Source organism: Gymnoscopelus microlampas, assembly GCF_963454915.1.
Source record: "Gymnoscopelus microlampas genome assembly, chromosome: 18".
Classification (NCBI taxonomy): Eukaryota; Metazoa; Chordata; class Actinopteri; order Myctophiformes; family Myctophidae; genus Gymnoscopelus; species Gymnoscopelus microlampas.
The window spans coordinates 26808019-26828747 of NC_139955.1; the positions used below are offsets into that span (position 1 = coordinate 26808019).

A 20729-nucleotide genomic window follows, 5' to 3' on the forward strand; every position below is an offset into this window, starting at 1 on the left:
ATTTTCCTCAAACACAGGTGGGTTGTCGTTGACGTCACCTACTGATAACGGAATAGTTTTAGAAGATGCCAGAGGTGGAGAGCCCTCGTCAGTGGCTGTGATTGTAATGTTGTAATCTGACACTAATTCACGGTCCAGGTGTCCAATGGTCACCAGCGAATAATAGTTTTTGATAGATGGAACTAGTTTAAAAGGAACATTTTGTTGAATGGAGCAATGCACCTGTTGGTTTTTCTCCGAGTCTCTATCCTGAACATTAATGATGCCCACCTCTGTACCAGGTGGCACATTCTCCAGTATGGGATTATTCAACGATTTTAAATTAATTACAGGGGCGTTATCATTAACATCTGTGATAGTAATGATCACCTTTGTGTTTGAGTATAAACCTAAACCATCCTTTGCTCTAACACGCAATTCAAATGATGTGACGGTTTCAAAGTCAACATTGCCAATTACACATATTTCACCCGTTTTACGGTCAATAGTAAACAATGTCTTTACATCTTCTGAAACATGTCCAAAATCGTACGTTATATCTCCATTCAGTCCCTCATCTGCATCAGTAGCACTCACTCTAATGACTACAGTATCTAAGGGAGCATTTTCAGACAGACTGGCTTTATAAACGGCCTCACTAAACACTGGCACGTTATCATTAGCATCCAGTACAGTGACGTGTATGACTACAGTACCTGATCTTTGAGGAGAACCACCATCTAGAGCTGTCAGAAGCAAATGTATATCATTTTGTTTCTCACGATCAAGCTCTTTATCAAGAACCAGTTCGACAGCACTGCCATCGACAGACAAAATGAAATTCTCATTTCTCTGCAGAGTGTATTTCTGAATAGAATTTTGGCCTACATCCGCGTCATGGGCTTCCTCTATCAAGAAACGAGCTCCTTTGTCTGCTGACTCACTAATTTCTAAATTGATCAAGTCTTCCATAAATTTCGGCGAGTTGTCATTGATATCTTGAACATGAAAACTAATACGATGTAGCTCTAAAGGATTCTCAATTACGAGTTCATATTTTATAACGCAAGACGCCTTCTCTCCACAAAGCCCCTCTCTGTCAATTCTCTCTGCAACAATCAAGTCTCCGTTGTTTAGGTTTATGTCACAATACCGTTTGCCATACTTGTCCATGTCAATACGCGCCTTTCTAGTGGATAGTTTGCTCGTCTCCAACCCAAGATCCTTGGCTGCATTTCCAATAACAGATCCGCGTTTCATCTCCTCGGGAAATGAATAGCTAATGTCTCCATAAGCAGCATGCCACGCGAGAAACAGGACAACAAATATTCCCTTTTGAAAGATGAATCCTTTCAGCGCCATTGTTGTGAGGTGGTGCGTAAAAGGAAGCCCTTCTCGTTAAGATGAAACAATAAAATTGATCTCTTGACAGCCTAGCCCGAACGTGAACAAGTGTGACTGCTTCCTCGCTAGCCAGCAGCAACTCAGGCTTTGTATTTGTCTACACTGCACCGAAGTATGGAGGAAAGCCCACACGTAAACTGGCACATAGCGACACCTTGAGTAGAGTTACGAAATAACAGACACAAGGTAAAAGAACACCTCGGAATAAGGTTATCTATAAGTAATATATATATATATATATATATATATATATATATATATATATATATATATATATATATATATATATATATATATATATATATACATACATATATCACATTAATGTGACACCTATTCATATAGTTACGCAAATAACGCAAAGACCGAAACACATCGCAGTAGGCCTATACACCACCATTAGGCAGTAATCAAATGCATATGATATCAATGATTATGACGATATATATTCCGTTGAATGCAGCATTTCACTTGTGTTCATGCTTTTATGTTAACTACATTTGGACTTGGATAAACGGTATAGGCTACTAGTCAAGTCAATATATAATTTTACGCCAGACACATTGGGCTTAAACAGAGAAACATCATCATGCTCCGTTGCAAATACATAAATAAATAACAAAAATATTAAAACTGGATATATTAAAATATTGAATATGCTCAACAAATATGCTAGCTTAACAAATCAGCGTTTACACGAATTACAGTTGGAAAAGCGGGCTAATACATCTTAAAAAATGACTGTAGGAAACTTGGCTAAATATGGACAAGCGTAAAAGATAGTTCGCGTTTCACAACCTTTTTGTAAGAGCCTTTTCTGTTTAGGTAGGGGGGGGGGGGACAGACAATCATATGATAACAAAAACGTTTTATAATAGAAAAATATAAAGAAAACTTGAAAACAGACAATCTAATACGCACAAACGACATTACGCACTGCAAGAATTTCCACACGAATTGAAATGCGTGTGTGTTGCTTTATCCCGTCCCGACCAAATATACAGCATATAGTAAAAAGTGAAAATATCAATCAAGAATGCTCTTATATGACAAACAGAGTGAGACAAAAAAGTGCTGGCGGAACATTGTTTGTGTTTGAGGTGCGGGTTCCTACCTCGGGGGAACTATCGATGTCTCCAAATACCTCTTCAAAGTCAGTTGGAGTTTTTCTCAGAGTCTGGTCAGCAGGTAATGTGTTGTCATTGTAAGATGTGACGAACTTAAAGTCACTGGTTCTAGAACCCGTAGTTAAATAGGCGTCATAATTGTAATTGCTGCGTAAAGTTCCTGTGCCATCAACCTCTGCGTAATTAGGAGGTAGATAAGCACTGGGGATGGCAACAGCTCCATCAAACAACAGTCTGGGCTTTCTCCTACGACAAAACTTCACACCCATGATGACAATTATGAAGGTCAGGAAAAAGGTGGAAACAGACACCAGCGCAACGATCAGATAGGAGGTCAGTTTAGAGTTGTTCTCATCATAAGACATGTCTTTCAGTTCTGGCACTTCGGCCAAGTTATCAGAAATAAGTAAATACAAGGGACATGTAGCAGAGAGAGAAGGTTGTCCGTTATCCTTCACTGCGACAATTAGGTTCTGTTTCATGCTGTCAGATTCAGAAATGTCCCGCTGTGTCCTGATCTCTCCACTGTGGAGACCAATAGTGAAAAGTCCTGGATCAGTGGATTTGACAATATGATATGAGAGCCAGGCATTTTGTCCAGAGTCTGCATCGACTGCTATTACTTTGGACACTACAGAGCCCCTCTGGGCTGCTTTGGGGATCAGCTCAGTCATGAAAGAGTTGCCGTCCAGGGCGGGGTACAGTATCTGAGGAGAGTTGTCATTCACATCCGTTATGAAGACACTGACAGTCACGTTACTGCTGAGAGGAGGAGAACCGTTGTCTCTGGCCATCACATGGACTTTAAAGCTCCTGAACTGTTCATAATCAAACGCCCTCACAGCGTGGATCACCCCTGTGTCTCCATTAAGGGAGAGATAGGAAGAGACCGGGGAGCCATTGACCTCACCAGGTAAAAGTGAATAAATCACGGTTCCGTTTTGTCTCCAATCTGGGTCTCGTGCAGTGACGGAACATAAAGTAGAGCCAGGTTTGTTATTTTCAGCCACATATGCCCTGTACTCTCCCTCAAACACAGGTGCGTTGTCGTTGACGTCACCTACTGATAACTGAATCGTTTTAGAGGAGGCCAGAGGGGGATTGCCCTCGTCAGTGGCAGTGATTGTAATATTGTAATCAGACACTAGTTCACGATCAAGATTTCCTGTGGTCACTAGAGAATAGTATTTATTAATTGATGGAATGAGCTTAAAAGGAACGTTTTGTTGAATGGAGCAGCGAACCTGTCGGTTCTTGTCAGAGTCTCTATCCTGCACGTTAATGACACCCACCTCTGTGCCAGTTGGTACATTTTCTGGTATGGGGTTATTCAATGATTTTAAATAGACCACAGGGGCGTTATCATTTATATCAATTATATCAATTATCAGTGTTGCATATGATTCCAACCCTAAACCGTCTTTGGCGCTAATCTGCATTTCATAGGAAGACTCTTTTTCATAATCAATAGGGCCAATTACGCTAACCTCTCCTGTTGTAGGATTTAGAGAAAATACGTTAATACTTTCAACTGAAATATGATCAAACCCATAGGTAACTTTACCATTAATTCCTTCGTCTGCATCAGTAGCGCTCACTGTAGCTACTACATTATCTAATGGAGAGTTTTCGGGTAGACTGACTTTATAGATAGTCTGGCTAAACACTGGGGCGTTATCATTTGCATCCAGTACGTTGATATGTATGATAACAGTACCTGATCTTTGAGGGGAACCGCCATCTACAGCAGTAAGCAATAACCTCACATCTTGCGTTTCTTCTCTGTCTAATTCTTTTTCTAATACTAATTCGCCGTATTTTCTTCCAATGCCTTTTGTGTTTACATTTAATGTGAAATAGGCATTTTGTTGAAGCGTGTAACCCTGGACAGCGTTCACTCCAATGTCTGCATCGTGTGCCTCTTTGAGAAGAAAACGTGCACCTTTGGTGGCTATTTCGTTAATTTCTATTTTGATCAAATCCTCTTTAAATTGGGGCGAGTTGTCATTGATATCTTGAATACTGATACTAATACGGTGCAGTTCTAATGGGTTCTCTAACACAAATTCCTGTTTCAAAACACACGATGACTTTTTAGCACAAAGCCCCTCTCTGTCAATCCTCTCAGCAACAATCAATTCGCCGGTACTGAGATCGACGCCACAATACTGAATGTTATTACCTTCCGTATCAATACGGGCCTTACGAGTGGACAGTCTTCCCAATTCAAGTTCAAGATCCTTGGCTATATTTCCAATCACAGATCCACGTTTCATCTCCTCGGGAATCGAGTAGCTTATGTCCCCATAGACAGAATGCAGCACAAGAAATATAAAAGCAACGCCAATGAAACGGAAACAAAATATGGTCGCTCCCATCGTCAAAACCAGAAAGCAGGCTATTAGGTATATCTGATACTGGTAATTTCAAAAAATATATCCCACTTCCTCGATTTGCTCCAATATGCCGAATCACTGCAAAGCAGACGCGCGTCTCCTCCTCTGCACCACAATACCAAAATAATAGCTGTGTATTCGTCTACACAAATCGGCAGACTAAAATAATGCATTATTCCTTACTTGGTGCATAGCGACACCAGGAGTGTATCTGAGACATAACACTGCAAAACGTTGTTTCAGTAAAAGTCTAAAAAATCCTTGAAGCCATGAAACTTAAAATAGCACATTTCTCTGATTACATAGGATGTATGAATGGAAGATCACAGCTGTGACCATGTGGAATACACTAAGAGTAATTATAAACAGCTGTAGCACTTTCTACATTTTCAGCATTTTGTCCTAAATTAACAAGTAGTGCTCTTCAAATCAATTCAACCATTTAGAACACAGCAGAGCTGAATGTGCCACAGAAAGATATCAAAGACAACATTTTGCAGATGAGAGTTGACAGAACATCAGTCAGATTCCTTTTAAACTCCTATGTTCTACATTTTACACAAATAAATGTAGTCAATATGTAAGAGAAAAGTGAATTTGCATCATTCACAAGCAGTTCTCTCAAGTCTTTCCAAAGCTAATGAAAAAACATGATATTTCCTGAAACATATGAGTCATGACAGTGACAAAAAGATATGCAACAACCTTGTCATAATGCAGTGCAAGGCAACATGTAGTCAAATACTATAGTGCCTTTAAGTCTGAACCGGTTCTAATGTCTCTGTGCAGCCTAACAAGCGCAATAACACCGGCTGAACTTGCATATAAAGAGAGGGCATGTACTTTCAGTTATGCATCACACTGAGAATGACTTTGAATGAATATGCACAACACCATGCACAACACCAGATACAAATGGCATTGTTAATTTTGGGCATTCCAATTAATGATGTCAAAGATGACAAGCCAGAAAAAAGAGATACACAATTGTACAATATAGTTTCCATTATTATCAAATCCCTCGTAATCCTTTTTGTGAATTTGTTATAATGGTAAATTCCAACAAACCGGTGAAAATTACGAAAACAAACAACAATCCTGAGGTGCCCCTCAACAGACTCTACTGCACTCTTGTATCTGTGATTTAAAACAATATAATTTCTTCAGATTCTCTCTCATTCCCTAAACCTCAGAATAGTTTGGATTAAGTCTGAGTACTGAAGCTCAACAATTAAACATTAACCAGAATAACTGCAAAACAATCACTAAGATTGTAGGATACATTGTCATGATATTGTGAAAATGGTTGTCCTGAACTAGTGCCTGAAGTCAATATAATATTTAAAGGTGTCAATATGTAATATTTCTCATTACTTGTGCAATACAAATGGTTTACTTAAGTTTGACCTACAGTGCCCTGACTAAATATGCTTATCATCCCCTAGAGGATGGTCTCCTTTCACACCAGCCATTTGAAGGTAGATGCAACTGAAGGTGATAAAGAGCCACAAAAAGATCACATAGGCAATGACTTTCAAAAAGCAAATCGTTTCATTTGTTGCTGAAAGAACTAACATTTATTTAATAAATATAAAATAATATAGACAATACTCTATTGTAAATGCTTCAGCAAAATTAACAGCAAGTGACATTACGGAAGAAAAAAATAGTGAACCTACATTTCCAATTATAACACTGTGTCAAACACAGTCAAGAAAGTAATCAATCCATAGGGGCCTCCATAACAGTTGAGATGTTTGATACAAGATGTAGTGGTTATATGATGGCAATGAGCGTCATCCTATAGCAAATGATGTGGCTGTGAACCAGGAAATAGGGCATCTATGACCCATCTATACTTTTTTTTACATCTATGCCACCTTTAACTATATAACCTCAGAAATAATTATCAAATACGTAACCATAAAAATATCGTTGTATAAAATGTGTTGCATTTAGCAAAAATATGTCTTTCACTGATCATGAGCATCAAATCAGAGCTATACCTTTGCTCCTCAAAGAGACAGTGAAAGCTGGAGAGCAATTCAGCACCAAGGACAGCGACAATACAAAGCAGTGAAAGGAAGAAGTGTCTCACATTGAAACATAATAATACCCAGCCAAAAAAGCATATCAGACATTATAGGCAGATGAATAGTAATCACCTACAAAATGAAAGCTGTGAGCGACTGATTTATTTTGTGGATGATTCATCAACAAATGAGCAAAATTATAGTTTAAAAAAAGTTTTCAGCAGCTGCGATAAGCCTCATACATTGTGACATGCACAACAAAATATCAACCAACCTTGAAAGAAATATATTGAAGGAGTTTCTTTAAAGTTGACAAAAAACAAAAGCTACCAAACACAGCTCTCACTAAGCCACTAAAGCATAGCAAGATATGTGTAACCAAATATGACGAATAGATGTGCCAAAATCACCTATTGCAAGTTAAACACTTAAACCCTATATACTAACCCAGAATAGGGATGCTATGGTTCATGTGGTTGAAGAGATTTAACCCATTACATTCTGTACTATTACACACGGGCGTACAATGTTATGCACAAAATTACACTAAAGAATTTAATGAACCCTGACATTGTTGCCTAATCTAGATTCTAGTAATAATGGTGGACATTATGTGAGGGTGGAACATAACAAGTAAGGTTGATGGCAAGCCAGTTTATAAGCCATAACAGTTTGGACTACAGCTTCATACCTCAGGAGAACTATCGGAATCTCCAATTGTCTCAGCAAAGTCGGTGGGAGTTTTCCTCAGAGTCTGGTCTGCAGGCAGCGTGTTGTCATTATAGGAACTGAGAAATTTAAAATCACTGGTTCTAGAACCCGTTGTCAAGTATGTATCATAATTGTAGGTGCTGCGTACAGTTCCTGTGGCATCAACCTCTGCGTAATTAGGAGGGAGATAAGCACTGGGGATGGCAACAGCTCCATCAAACAACAGTCTAGGCTTTCTCCTGTGACAAAACCTCACACCCAGGATGACAATAATGAAGGTTAGGAAGAAGGTGGTAACAGAAACCAATGCAATGATGAGATATGACGTCAGTTTTGAATTATTCTCATCATAAGACATGTCTTTCAGTTCTGGCACTTCAGCCAAGTTGTCTGAAACAAGTAAATACATGGCACACGTAGCAGAGAGAGATGGCTGTCCGTTATCTTTCACAGACACAATTAGGTTTTGTTTCATACTGTCAGAATCCGAAATGTCCCGCTGTGTTCTGATCTCTCCACTGTGGAGATCAATAGTGAAAAGTCCTGGATCAGTGGATTTAACAATATGATATGATAGCCAGGCATTCTGTCCTGAGTCTGCGTCCACTGCTATCACCTTGGACACCAGAGAGCCCCTGTTTGCAGCTTTGGGAACCAGTTCAGTCATGAAGGAGTTACCCTCTGGAGCGGGGTATAGTATCTGAGGAGCGTTGTCATTCACATCCATTATAAAGACAGTGACAGTGACATTGCTACTGAGAGGAGGAGAACCGTTGTCTCTGGCCATCACATGGACTTTAAAGCTCCTAAATTGTTCATAGTCAAATGACCTTACAGCGTGGATCACCCCTGTGTCTCCGTTAAGAGAGAGATAAGAGGACACTGGGGCACCATTCACCTCACCAGGAAAGAGAGAATACATCACTGTACCATTGTGTCTCCAGTCTGGGTCTCGAGCACTAATAGAACATAAAGTAGAGCCAGGTTTGTTGTTCTCAGTCACGTAGGCACTGTAGGTCTGTTCCTCAAACACAGGTGGGTTGTCATTAATGTCACCTACTGGTAACTGAATAGTTTTCCAGGAGGACAGAGGTGGAGAGCCCTCGTCAGTGGCAGTGATTGTAATGTTGTAATCAGACACTAGTTCTCTGTCCAGTTGTTCCGTAGTTACAAGAGAATAATAGTTTTTAATAGATGGAACGAGCATAAAAGGGACATTTTGCCGAATGGAGCAGTGGACCTGTCTGTTATTCCCTGAGTCTCTATCCTGCACATTTATGATGCCAACCTCTGTACCTGGTGGTACGTTCTCTGGTATGGGGTTAGTTAAAGATTTTTGATATATTACAGGGGCATTATCATTTACATCAGTTATGTCAATCACCAGTGTAGCGTACGTCGCCAGTCCGAGACTATCTTTGGCGCTAATCTGCACCTCATACGAAGATTCTTTCTCATAGTCGATATCTCCTGTCACTTTTACCTCTCCTGTTTTAGGGTCTAGAAAAAATACATCGCTATTCTCATCAGAAACGTGATCAAAGCCATAAAGTACTTCTCCATTAATGCCCTCGTCTGAATCAGTAGCACTCACTTTAACCACCACAGTATCTCTAGGAGAGTTTTCAGACAGACTGGCTTTATAAACGGCCTGGCTAAACACAGGGGCGTTATCATTAGCGTCGAGTACAGTAACGTGTATAACTACAGTACCTGATCTTTGAGGAGAACCGCCATCTATAGCGGTTAGCAATAATGTCACCTCCTGTTTTTCTTCTCTGTCCAATTCTTTTTCTAAAACCAATTCGCCATATTTTCGCCCACTTCCCTTCGTATTTACATTCAACTTGAAATGCTCATTCCTTTGAAGAATATATCCCTGAACAGCATTTCCTCCAATGTCTGCATCATGCGCCTCATCAAGAAGAAAACGAGCACCTTTGTCAGCTGATTCCTGTATTTCAAATTTCAGTAATTCCTGTTTAAATTGTGGGCTGTTGTCATTAATATCTTGAACAATGATACTGATGCGATGCAGTTCTAATGGATCTTCGAGCACAAGTTCCTGTTTCAGAACACAAGATGCCTTTTTTGCACAAAGCCCCTCTCTGTCAATCCTCTCGGCAACAATCAAGTCTCCAGTATTTAGATTAATGCCACAGTACTGAATGCTGACACCTTCCGTCTCAACGCGGGGCTTACGAGCGAAAAGTGTGCCCAATTCAAGCCCAACATCCTTGGCTATATTTCCAACCACAGATCCACGGTCCATTTCCTCCGGGATCGAGTAGCTTATGTCTCCACTGGCAGATTGCAAGACAAAAAAAACAAAAGCAACGCCACAGAAACGCAACACCAATCTGGTGTCTGTCGTGTCTCCCATCGCTACAACGAGAAAGTCCTTCAAATCTGCAAGCTTTTGAGTTTCAAAACATTACCTAAATACGAACAATAAACCACGTTAAACTTCTTCGGTGCCAAGTAGCACACTGCAAGGATTTAAGGTTCGTATGCGTCGACACAAAAGGGCAGAGAAGGGTGGATAACTGGATATACCATCTAGCTGCATTGGTATAGCCTATAGCGACACCATGAGACCCTTTCAGATAGTGCATGCAAAATCTTGCACGGTAGAAGGAAACATGAGAATGCGTTTAAACCAGTATTCACTCCAGAAAAATTCCCACGTCACCAACTCTGATGAAACAAAACAGCTTATAGATTTGTAAACTACAATAATTAATTAATAGCACTACAAGCTATCAAAAATACAACTCATCAAAACCATTTCTGTTTAAGTTGCTTATTCGATTTAACTGCATCCTTTGGAATGGATCTCAGTGATTGTTAGATCACCTTTTCTTCAGATTATGTCTCAAGTTTCACTAAATAGTGAAGCATTCCTGATAAACACTACTGTCTCACACACACACACACACACACACACACACACACACACACACACACACACACACACACACACACACACACACACACACACACACACACACACACACACACACACACACACACACACACACACACACACACACACACACACACACACACAAAACACGGCCGGTAAGTGACATTGAATCGCACCACCTTTTCCCATATTTTTGGCAGGTTGAAATTCACTTTAATCTATCTCTGCTATTTACTTGAAAACGGCACTTTACATTAAGTTTTTACAGACCATTGATGTTGCGTTCTAAAGTGAAGGCCACAAATGTCCATTATTCATATCTGTACTGTGATCTGTGTGCATGCTCTGCCAATAGTGTTCATGTCCTTTCACAGTTTATACAGTAGTTGTCTTATCACTACAATGTAATTGTTAAGACCCAAAGAGCCAGGGGATGAGAGGAAAACACTAAGCCGATGGAGTGGAGAAAGGCAAACGCGCAGTTTTATTGAGGAGAACAACCTCAACACACAAAAACAGATATTGTTCAAGTTCAAGTGTGACAGCCATGACAAAAATGATGAAAATGATGTGAACAATTCAAAACAGAGTAATGCCACTGACTCAGAGAGACATAGGGAATGCAATGCAGCACCAGGGACAGCAACAATACAAAGACAATGAAGGAAAATGAGGCCCTATGAGACAGTGTACACCTGTCCAATGCAGTCACTAGAGAGGATTATAGGAATTTAGGGCTAATTTAAAAAAATAATAATAATAATCAGAAGAAACAGACAGAAAGACATTCTACATGATTGCACCCATACACTGTACACTGATGTTGTCTAGTCTAAGGCAAATGAAAAAGTAACATGAAGGATATTATCTGATGAAAAATAATCCCAACGTTGACTCAGTTAATAACACCTAACAGCTGGGACAAACATTCCTACCTCAGGGGAAGAATCAGAATCTCCAAATGCTTCTGCAAAGTCTGTAGGAGATTTTCTCAGAGTCTGGTCAGCAGGCAGTGTGTTGTCATTGTATGGGCTGACAAACTTAAAGTCACTGGTTCTGGAACCCGTTGTCATGTAGCTGTCATAATTGTAAGTGCTGCGTAAAGTTCCAGTGCCATCAACCTCTGCATAATTAGGAGGGAGATAAGCACTGGGGATGGCAACTGCTCCATCAAAAAGCAGTCTGGGCTTTCTCCTGTGACAATACCTCACACCCAGGATGACGATAATGAAGGTCAGGAAAAAGGTGGACACAGACACCAGAGCTATAATCAGATAGGAGGTCAATTTAGAATTGTTCTCATCAAAAGACATATCTTTTAGTTCAGGAACTTCTGCCAAGTTATCAGATATAAGTAAATACAAGGAACAGGTGGCAGAGAGAGAAGGCTGTCCATTATCTTTCACTGCAACAATAATGTTCTGTTTCATGCTGTCACTTTCAGAAATGTCCCGCTGTGTCCTGATCTCTCCACTGTGGAGACCAATAGTGAAAAGTCCTGGATCAGTGGATTTGACAATATGATAGGACAGCCAGGCATTCTGTCCAGAGTCTGCATCCACAGCTATCACCTTGGAAACCAGAGAGCGCCCCTGGGCTGCTTTTGGGACCAGCTCAGTCATGAAAGAGTTGCCTTCTGCGGTGGGGTACAGTATCTGAGGAGAGTTGTCATTCACATCCGTTATGAAGACACTGACAGACACATTGCTACTGAGCGGAGGAGAACCGTTGTCTCTGGCCATAATGTGGACTTTAAAGCTCCTGAACTGTTCATAATCAAACGACCTCACAGCGTGGATCACCCCTGTGTCTCCATTAACGGATAGATAGGAAGACACAGGGGCACCATTCACCTCGCCAGGTAAGAGAGAATAAACCACTGTTCCATTTTGTCTCCAGTCTGGGTCTATGGCAGTAACGGAACATAGAGTTGAACCAGGTTTGTTATTTTCAGTTATGTAGGTGCTGTAGGACTGTTCCTTAAACACAGGTGGGTTGTCGTTCACGTCACCTACTGATAATTGAATAGTTTTAGAGGAGGACAGAGGTGGAGAGCCCTCGTCAGTGGCAGTGATTGTAATGTTGTAATCTGACACTAGTTCACGGTCAAGCTCTCCCATAGTGAGTAGAGAATAATATTTTTTGATTGAAGGAACAAGCTTAAAAGGAACGTTTTGTTGAATCGAGCAGTGAACCTGTTTATTATCATCGGAGTCTCTGTCTTGCACATTGATAATACCCACCTCTGTACCAGGAGGCACATTCTCTGGAATGGAACTGGTAAGGGATTTTAAATGGATCATAGGTGGGTTGTCATTTACATCTGTTATGTCTAATATTACTGTACAATACGATGTAAGGCCTGCTGTATCCTTTGCTCTAATTCGCAGTTCATATGATGACTCATTTTCATAATCAATAGAACCAGTGACTCTTATCTCCCCTGTTTTATGATCAAGTGAGAATAAACCGACAAATTCATCAGTCAGATGATCAAAGTAGTATGTTATATCGCCGTTGGGTCCCTCATCTGCATCAGTAGCACTCACTGTAGCAACTACAGTATCCAGAGGAGAGTTTTCAGGCAGGCTGACTTTATAGACGGCCTGGCTAAATACAGGGGCGTTATCATTAGCATCAAGTACAGTGACGTGTATGACTACAGTACCTGATCTCCGTGGATCGCCTCCATCTAATGCTGTGAGTAATAACTGTAATTCATTTTCTTGTTCTCTGTCTAATTTCTTTACCAGAACCAATTCATTGCGTTTGCGTCCAGAGCCACCCATATCCAAATTAATGGTGAAATGCTCATTACTTTGTAGAGTGTAGGTTTGCACAGCGTTGGTCCCGATATCAGCATCAAAGGCTTCATTTAAAGGAAATCGAGCCCCTTTGTCAGCCGATTCGCTAATTTCAAACGAAATCAAGTCCTCAGTAAACTGTGGTGAGTTATCGTTTATATCTTGAACGCGAACACTGATGCTATGCAGTTCTAAAGGATTCTCCAGCACAAGTTCCTCTTTTAGAACACACAACGCCTTCTTGCCACAAAGGCCCTCTCTATCAATCCTGTCGGTAATAATCAAATCCCCAGTGGTCAGATTAATGTCACAATACCGTTTGCCATTCCCCTCGGTATCAATCCGAGCTTTGCGCGAGGACAGTTGGTTCGTTGCCAAGCCCAGATCCTTGGCAATATTTCCAATAACAGATCCGCGTTTCATCTCCTCAGGAATAGAGTAGCTCACGTCCCCATAGCCAAAATGCAGGTTTAGGAAAAGAAAGGCAACGCTGTAGCAATTCAGGGCGAATCCACGGTTCAGCATCTTGTTGTAAGAGGCCAAATGGCTGGGCAAAAACTATCCGGCAACTGTATTATTTGGTTCAGTACAATAACCGAATGACTATTGCATGCTCTTCAACGCACACCGCATGAAATAACGCCTTGTATCCGTCGACACAAGCGTGAGAAAGAGTGACTGATTTGCCTTCCTTAGCGCACAGCGACACCAGGAGCTTCTCTTTGATATAACACCATGCTATTGTCAATTTACAACATATTCTATTGGCTTTATGGTATTAAGAAATAGACAGTCAATGCAACCCACTTATGTGTGCCAAGGCATTGTGGAAAGATGCTGTCGAATATTTACTTTTTTTTAATATTATATTTAATAATAATATTTAATTTACTCCGTTATGCTTTTCAGGTTTTGCCAAATTGTATTTTAAGACAAATACATAAACATAAACATATCAAATGTGCACCACTCAAGTATGATCTACCAAGAAGAATAAAAGGGCAAATCTGTATTGAAGAATGATAGCATGTTTTAAAGGAGCAATTCACCCATTTTCAACCTTACCTTCATTTGTTCCAATTAAGAAGGCACAATTTCCGTCTACTCTCTCTGCATCTCATTGGTGGGCTAAGGACAGTTCATAAACCTGCCTACCAATGACATAATCGATGGGGATTCTAAGCTAATACAAACTACAGCCTTTCTCTTCATGGGAAGTTAGATGCTGAAATAAAATTCATTGTTCTTGTGTTAAAAACATTTTTTCAAATGGCCAAACCTTCCTACCGATGTTGTCACTGGTAGGTAGTTTTTTTTTAAACTGTCCACAGCCCTCCTCGGAGACACAGACCAAATAGGCAGACATGGTACCAACTTATAATGAGCATTAGGACCAATTAAGAAAGGTTGAAAATGTGTTTTATGCTGTTTCTACATTTGATTGGGTTAAATGACTCTGATTTATGTATACATGCTCAACTCCTCGCACAATCGACTGTGATATTGTTGCTATTGATTGGGTATGCATATGGTAATATGCTCTTTACCTGCACAGTTAGATATGTATATCACCAACACACTTCTGGAACTGATGCATATTGATAAGATAATATACCTGTCTGAGACAAGATCTTATATTTGTTTCTCACTATGTGTGTGTCACACGCACGCGCGCGCACACACACACCTGATATAGTTCAATTAATGAATAAATATAATTGTCACATACATAACCATGAAAAGAGGTTGTATAAAATGTGTTGCATTCAGCAAAAAGCTGTATTTCAATGATAAAAGCATCATGAGCACTAAATCAGAGCTATAACATTGCTCCTCAAAGAGGCAGCGAAAGCTGGAGTGCAATTCAGCACCAAGGACAGCGACAATACAAAGCAGTGAAAGGAAAACGTGTCTCACACTGAAACAAATAATACCCAGCCAACAAAGCATAATATATCAGGCATTTTCTAGACGGATAGCAATCATTTCACAAATGAAAACTGTGAGCAACTGATTTATTTTGTGGAAGGGTTTTCAGTAGCTGCATGAAATACAGCTGCAACTAGAAAAAGTGCTCCTCGGAGCACAGGTGTCCGCCAGGTCAGGTAGGTTATTGTGGCCTCCTGGTGGCGCTATAATAGGCCAATGTAAAAAGGTTACCATTTCTTCTTAGGTCTTGCAAGGCAATCGGACACTGCTTTCATGATTTGAGGATTTCAATTTTGTTCCAATTTTTTTTTTGCTAAATTAGACCTGCTGGTGGCGCTATAACAGGCCAATGGTAGCATTTGTTCCTCAACATAATGTGAATGTGCCTGTAAAGTTTGACCGCAATCGGACGCTGCATTCATGATTTGCGGCATTTTGTTCTAAACAGGCCACTCCTGCAAACTTTAGATGTGAATCTTAGCCAATCGGGCAAGAATATGAAAAATTAAACAGATCCGTCTTGATCACATGACTATAGAGATCATATGTACCGATTTGCGTGAAATTTGGATAAAATCGGAAGGAGTAATGTAAAGAAATATGTTTTACATAAGTCGGCCTCCTGGTGGCGCTATAAAAGGTAGATGTGAAAAATGCAGGGCAAAGGTTTTTCCTTGACCTCTAGGGAGTGCACATACAAAGTTTTACACAGATTGGTGCGGTTATAGGTAAAAACACGAATCGGGCTGTTATAGCGCCACCATGAGGCTGATTAGAAAAATCTCAAGTGGAATTTCTTCCTCGGCATAGTGTGAATGTGCGTGCAAAGTTTCACGGAAATTGCATGCTGTGTTCATAATTTGAGGCATTTTGTTCAAAACGGAGCAGTCCTGCAAACTTTGGAAGCCATTTTTAGCCAATCAGGATGGAATATGAAAAATCTGAAAGACCCGTTTCGTTTAATGACTGTAGAGATACTGTGTACCGATTTGCGTGATGTTTGGACAAAATATGTAGGAGAAAAAATGTGTTTTGCAAAAAGCAGCTTCCTGGTGGCGCTATAACAGGCCCATGTCAAAAACATCTGAAATGGCATCCAGGGAGTGTGTGTGCACAGTTTCGCAGCGACCGGGCCAACGGTGACGGAGATTAGCTGCTCACAGACAGATGGACACACACACGGACACACGGACACACGGACGGACGGACGGGGTGCAAAACATACTCTCTCGCCATGCCTTACGGCCTGGCGGAGACAATAAGCCTCACACATTACATGTGACATGCACAACAAAATATCATCCAACCTTGAATTAAATATATTGCAGGAGTATCATTAAAATTGACCAAAAAAACTAAAGGTACCAAATGCAATTCTCACTAAGCCACTAAAGCATACGCAAGAACATGTGTATCCCCAGAGCCATTAAGCACATATGAGAATAGATGTGCCAAAATCACCTATTGCAAGTTAAACACTTAAATCCTATATACTAACCCAGAATAGGGATGCTATGGTTCATAAGGTTGAAGAGATTTAAGCCATTATATGCTATGCTATTACACATATGCAATGTTACACACAAATTAAACAATACAATATAATGAACCCTGACATTGTTGCCTAATCTAGATACAAGTAATAATGGTGGACATTATGTGAGGGGGGGAATAACAATGGTTGATGGCAAGCCAGCCAAGCCATAAACGTTTGGACTACAGCTTCATTCCTCAGGAGAACTATCAAAATCTCCAATTGTCTCAGCAAAGTTTGACACACACACACACACAGACACAGACACACACACACACACACACACACACACACACACACACACAAACACACACACACACACACACACACACACACACACACACACACACACACACACACACACACACACACACACACACACACACACACACACACACACACACACACACACACACACACACAGTCTCTTAGTCTGTCCTACATGTGACATTGAATGCCTTTCTCTTTTGCCATATTTTTGGCAGGTTGAAATTCACTTTAATCTATCGCTGCTATATACATGAAAACTGCTGTTTATATTACGTTTTTTACAGTTAACACCAATGATAATGACCTTTTTGTGACATCTAACTATGGGAATTGCCTTTGATATTGGTACTGTGTGCATGCTCTGCCAGTAGCGTTAATGTCCTTTCATAGTGGTAGAGTAGTTATCTTATCACCACAATGTAATTGTTAAGACCCAAAGAGCCTGGGGATGAGGGGAAAACAATGTGCCGATGGAGAAAGGCAAAAGCGCAGTTTTATTGAAGAGAAAAATAAATCTGCGACAAAAACAATTATGTCAAGGTAATACTTACTGATTCTCTCAATTATTGCAACCCTTCCCAAAAAAACTAAACAGCTCTTACAAAAAACATAGTATATAACATCTTCTACCTTCTATCCAAAATAATAGTGGACAAATAATATCCCTGAATATTAACACTACAGAGATGTCTAACAAAAATCTTTCTTTCAATGATGAAAATGATGTGAACAAATCAAAACAGAGTAATACCACTGAATCAGAAACACATAATGGAGCACAATTCAGCTCCTGGGACAGCAACAATAGTGAGGCCCTTTGAGACAATAGTGTGGACACCTGCCCACTGCAGTTGCTAGATAGGGTTATAGGAATTCAAGGCAATACATCTCATTTAAAAAAAGTAATCAAAAGAATAAGACTGAATAACAATGTACACGATTGCACCCATATACTGCAACCATACTGTACAAGCATACCATTATGCTGAAAGAGATGACAGCCTGATGGTGTCTAGTGTACGGCAAATGAAAAAGTAACATGAAGGATATTATCTGATAAAAAATAATCCCAACGTTGACTCAGTTAATAACACCTAACAGCTGGGACAAAGATTCCTACCTCAGGGGAAGAATCAGAATCTCCAAAGGCTTCTGCAAAGTCTGTTGGATTTTTTATCAGAGTCTGGTCAGCAGGCAGTGTGTTGTCATTGTAAGGGCTGACAAACTTAAAGTCACTGGTTCTGGAACCCGTTGTCATGTAGCTGTCATAATTGTAAGTGCTGCGTAAAGTTCCAGTGCCATCAACCTCTGCATAATTAGGAGGGAGATAAGCACTTGGGATGGCAACTGCTCCATCAAAAAGCAGTCTGGGCTTTCTCCTGTGACAAAACCTCACACCCAGGATGACAATAATGAAGGTCAGGAAAAAGGTGGACACGGACACCAGAGCTATGATCAGATAAGAAGTCATTTTTGAATTGTTCTCATCAAAAGACATATCTTTTAGTTCAGGAACTTCCGCCAAGTTATCAGAAATAAGTAAATACAAGGAACATGTGGCAGAGAGAGAAGGCTGTCCATTATCTTTCACTGCAACAATAAGGTTCTGTTTCATGCTGTCAGTTTCAGAAATGTCCCGCTGTGTCCTGATCTCTCCGCTGTGGAGACCGATAGTGAATAGTCCTGGATCAGTGGATTTGACAATATGATAGGACAGCCAGGCATTCTGTCCAGAGTCTGCATCTACTGCAATTACCTTGGATACAAGGGAGCTGCCCAGAGCTATTTTGGGGACTACCTCTGTCATGAGAGAGTTGCCCTCCGGGGCAGGGTACAGTATCTGAGGAGAGTTGTCATTCACATCCGTTATGAAGACACTGACAGTCATGTTGCTGCTGAGAGGAGGAGAACCATTATCTCTAGCTATCACATGGACTTTAAAACTCCTGAACTGTTCATAATCAAATGACCTCAAAGTGTGGATAACTCCTGTGTCTCCGTTAATGGATAGATAGGAGGACACAGGGGCACCATTCGCCTCATCCGAAAATAGAGAGTAAATCACTGTACCATTTTGTCTCCAGTCAGGGTCTAAAGCAGAAACCGAACACAAGGTGGATCCAGGTTTGTTATTTTCAGTCACATAGGCACTGTATGATTGTTCTTCAAACACAGGTGGGTTGTCATTGATGTCACCTACTGATAACTGAATAATTTTGGAAGATGACAGAGGGGGAGAGCCCTTGTCTGTAGCAGTCACTGTAATGTTGTAATCAGACACTAGTTCACGGTCCAGTTCACTTATTGTCACTATTGAATAATAGTTTTTGATGGATGGAGTGAGCTTAAAAGGAACACTTTGCTGAATGGAGCAAATGATCTGTTGGTTATTTTCTGAGTCTCTATCATGCACGTTAATGATGCCCACTTCTGTACCAGATGGCATATTCTCTGGTATGGGGCTAGTCAGGGAATTTAGATATATAACTGGGGCATTGTCATTCATATCAGTAATACTTATAATTACTTTTACGTCAGAAGAAAGACCATACCCATCTTTTGCTTCTACAAACATTTCATATTTGGATCCCTCTTCATAATCGATATGACCTGTTACAATAATTTCCCCTGTTGCCTGATCCAGTGAAAATATCTTTTGTGATTTTTCAGACCCTTGGCTAAATTCATATGAAACTATTCCATTCACGCCCTCGTCTGCGTCTGTTGCACTCACAGTAATAACTGGAGTTTTAAAAGGTGAGTTTTCAGGTAGACTAGCTTCATAGACAGCCTGGCTGAACACCGGGGCGTTATCATTAGCATCCAATACAGTGACGTGTATGATTACAGTGCCAGATCTCTGTGGAGAACCACCATCTAGAGCCGTCAGTAATAACTGAATTTCTTGCTGCTCCTCTCGGTCTAACTCTCTATCTAAAATCAATTCACCATATTTCCTACCGGCACTTGTCGTCTGGGTATTCAAGAGAAAGTTGTCATTCCGTTGCAGTGTATAGCTCTGAATGGCATTCTTGCCTATATCTGCATCATGGGCGGTATTAATGCGGTACCGTGCTCCTTTGACGGCCAATTCACTAATTTCCAACTTGATAGCATCTTTTTGGAAAACGGGTGAATTATCATTTATGTCTTGGATTTGAAGGGATATACGATGTAATTCTAAAGGACTCTCCAAGAGCAACTCGAATTTCAAAAGACAAGAAGGCTTTTCTCCACAAAGCTCCTCTCGGTCTATCCTCTCCGCAACAATCAGATCCCCGTTTCGAACGTTGAAATCACAATATTTCCTCTCGTTTTCTTTCACGTGTAGACGAGCCTTACGGGTAGATAATCGACCAACTTCAAGTCCGAGGTCCTTGGCTATATTTCCAACAACAGATCCGAGCTTCATCTCCTCTGGGATAGTGTAGCTTAGGTCGCCATGAGCACATTGGAACAAAAAAAGAAAAAAGACGAAGCCGCAGCATTGAATTAAATGCATCTTCTTAACCATCTTCATAACAGCAGTAGTGATGTAATTGAACATATTTATGAATAAATATTGAAACCCAACTAAAAGGTAATAATTTCAGCAGGCTACGAGTTCTTGCTTGCC

The 20729-nt window shown here is 40.4% G+C and overlaps 5 protein-coding genes across 5 annotated transcripts in view; all 5 read right to left on the reverse strand.

Moving 5' to 3' along the window:
• The window catches only part of LOC311033410 (protocadherin gamma-A11-like), a gene marked incomplete at its 3' end in the record, with an annotated part of 2382 nt that extends 1128 nt beyond the window's left edge, over positions 1-1254 (reverse strand). Inside the window, exon 1 of the mRNA XM_084040918.1 lies at positions 1-1254. This exon is cut by the window's left edge and continues 1128 nt beyond it. Coding sequence (XP_083897044.1) covers positions 1-1239 — 1239 coding nt within the window. The 5' untranslated portion in view covers positions 1240-1254.
• The window catches only part of LOC311065419 (protocadherin gamma-C5-like), a gene marked incomplete at its 5' end in the record, with an annotated part of 366358 nt that overhangs the window by 268079 nt on the left and 77550 nt on the right, over positions 1-20729 (reverse strand). The window lies entirely within an intron of this gene.
• Positions 2426-4801, reverse strand: LOC311033411 (protocadherin beta-15-like; the record flags this gene model as incomplete). Its single annotated transcript, XM_084040919.1, has 1 exon — positions 2426-4801. Exon 1 carries the CDS (start codon positions 4784-4786, stop codon positions 2426-2428), a length of 2361 nt encoding a protein of 786 aa, XP_083897045.1. The 5' UTR covers positions 4787-4801.
• LOC311065432 (protocadherin gamma-A11-like) lies at positions 7545-9958 on the reverse strand. The gene has a single exon (XM_084085784.1). The coding sequence runs from the start codon at positions 9920-9922 to the stop codon at positions 7625-7627; it is 2298 nt and encodes a 765-aa protein (XP_083941910.1). The 5' UTR covers positions 9923-9958; the 3' UTR covers positions 7545-7624.
• On the reverse strand, positions 11476-20627 carry LOC311033412 (protocadherin beta-15-like; the record flags this gene model as incomplete). The annotated part of the gene is made up of 2 exons (XM_084040920.1): positions 11476-13244; positions 19967-20627. 2 exons carry the CDS (start codon positions 20625-20627, stop codon positions 11476-11478), a joined length of 2430 nt encoding a protein of 809 aa, XP_083897046.1.

Coding starts and splice junctions, on each gene's coding strand:
- LOC311065432 (XM_084085784.1), bottom strand. CDS start 9,922: ATGGACCGTGGATCTGTGGTTGGAAATATAGCCAAGGATGTTGGGCTT.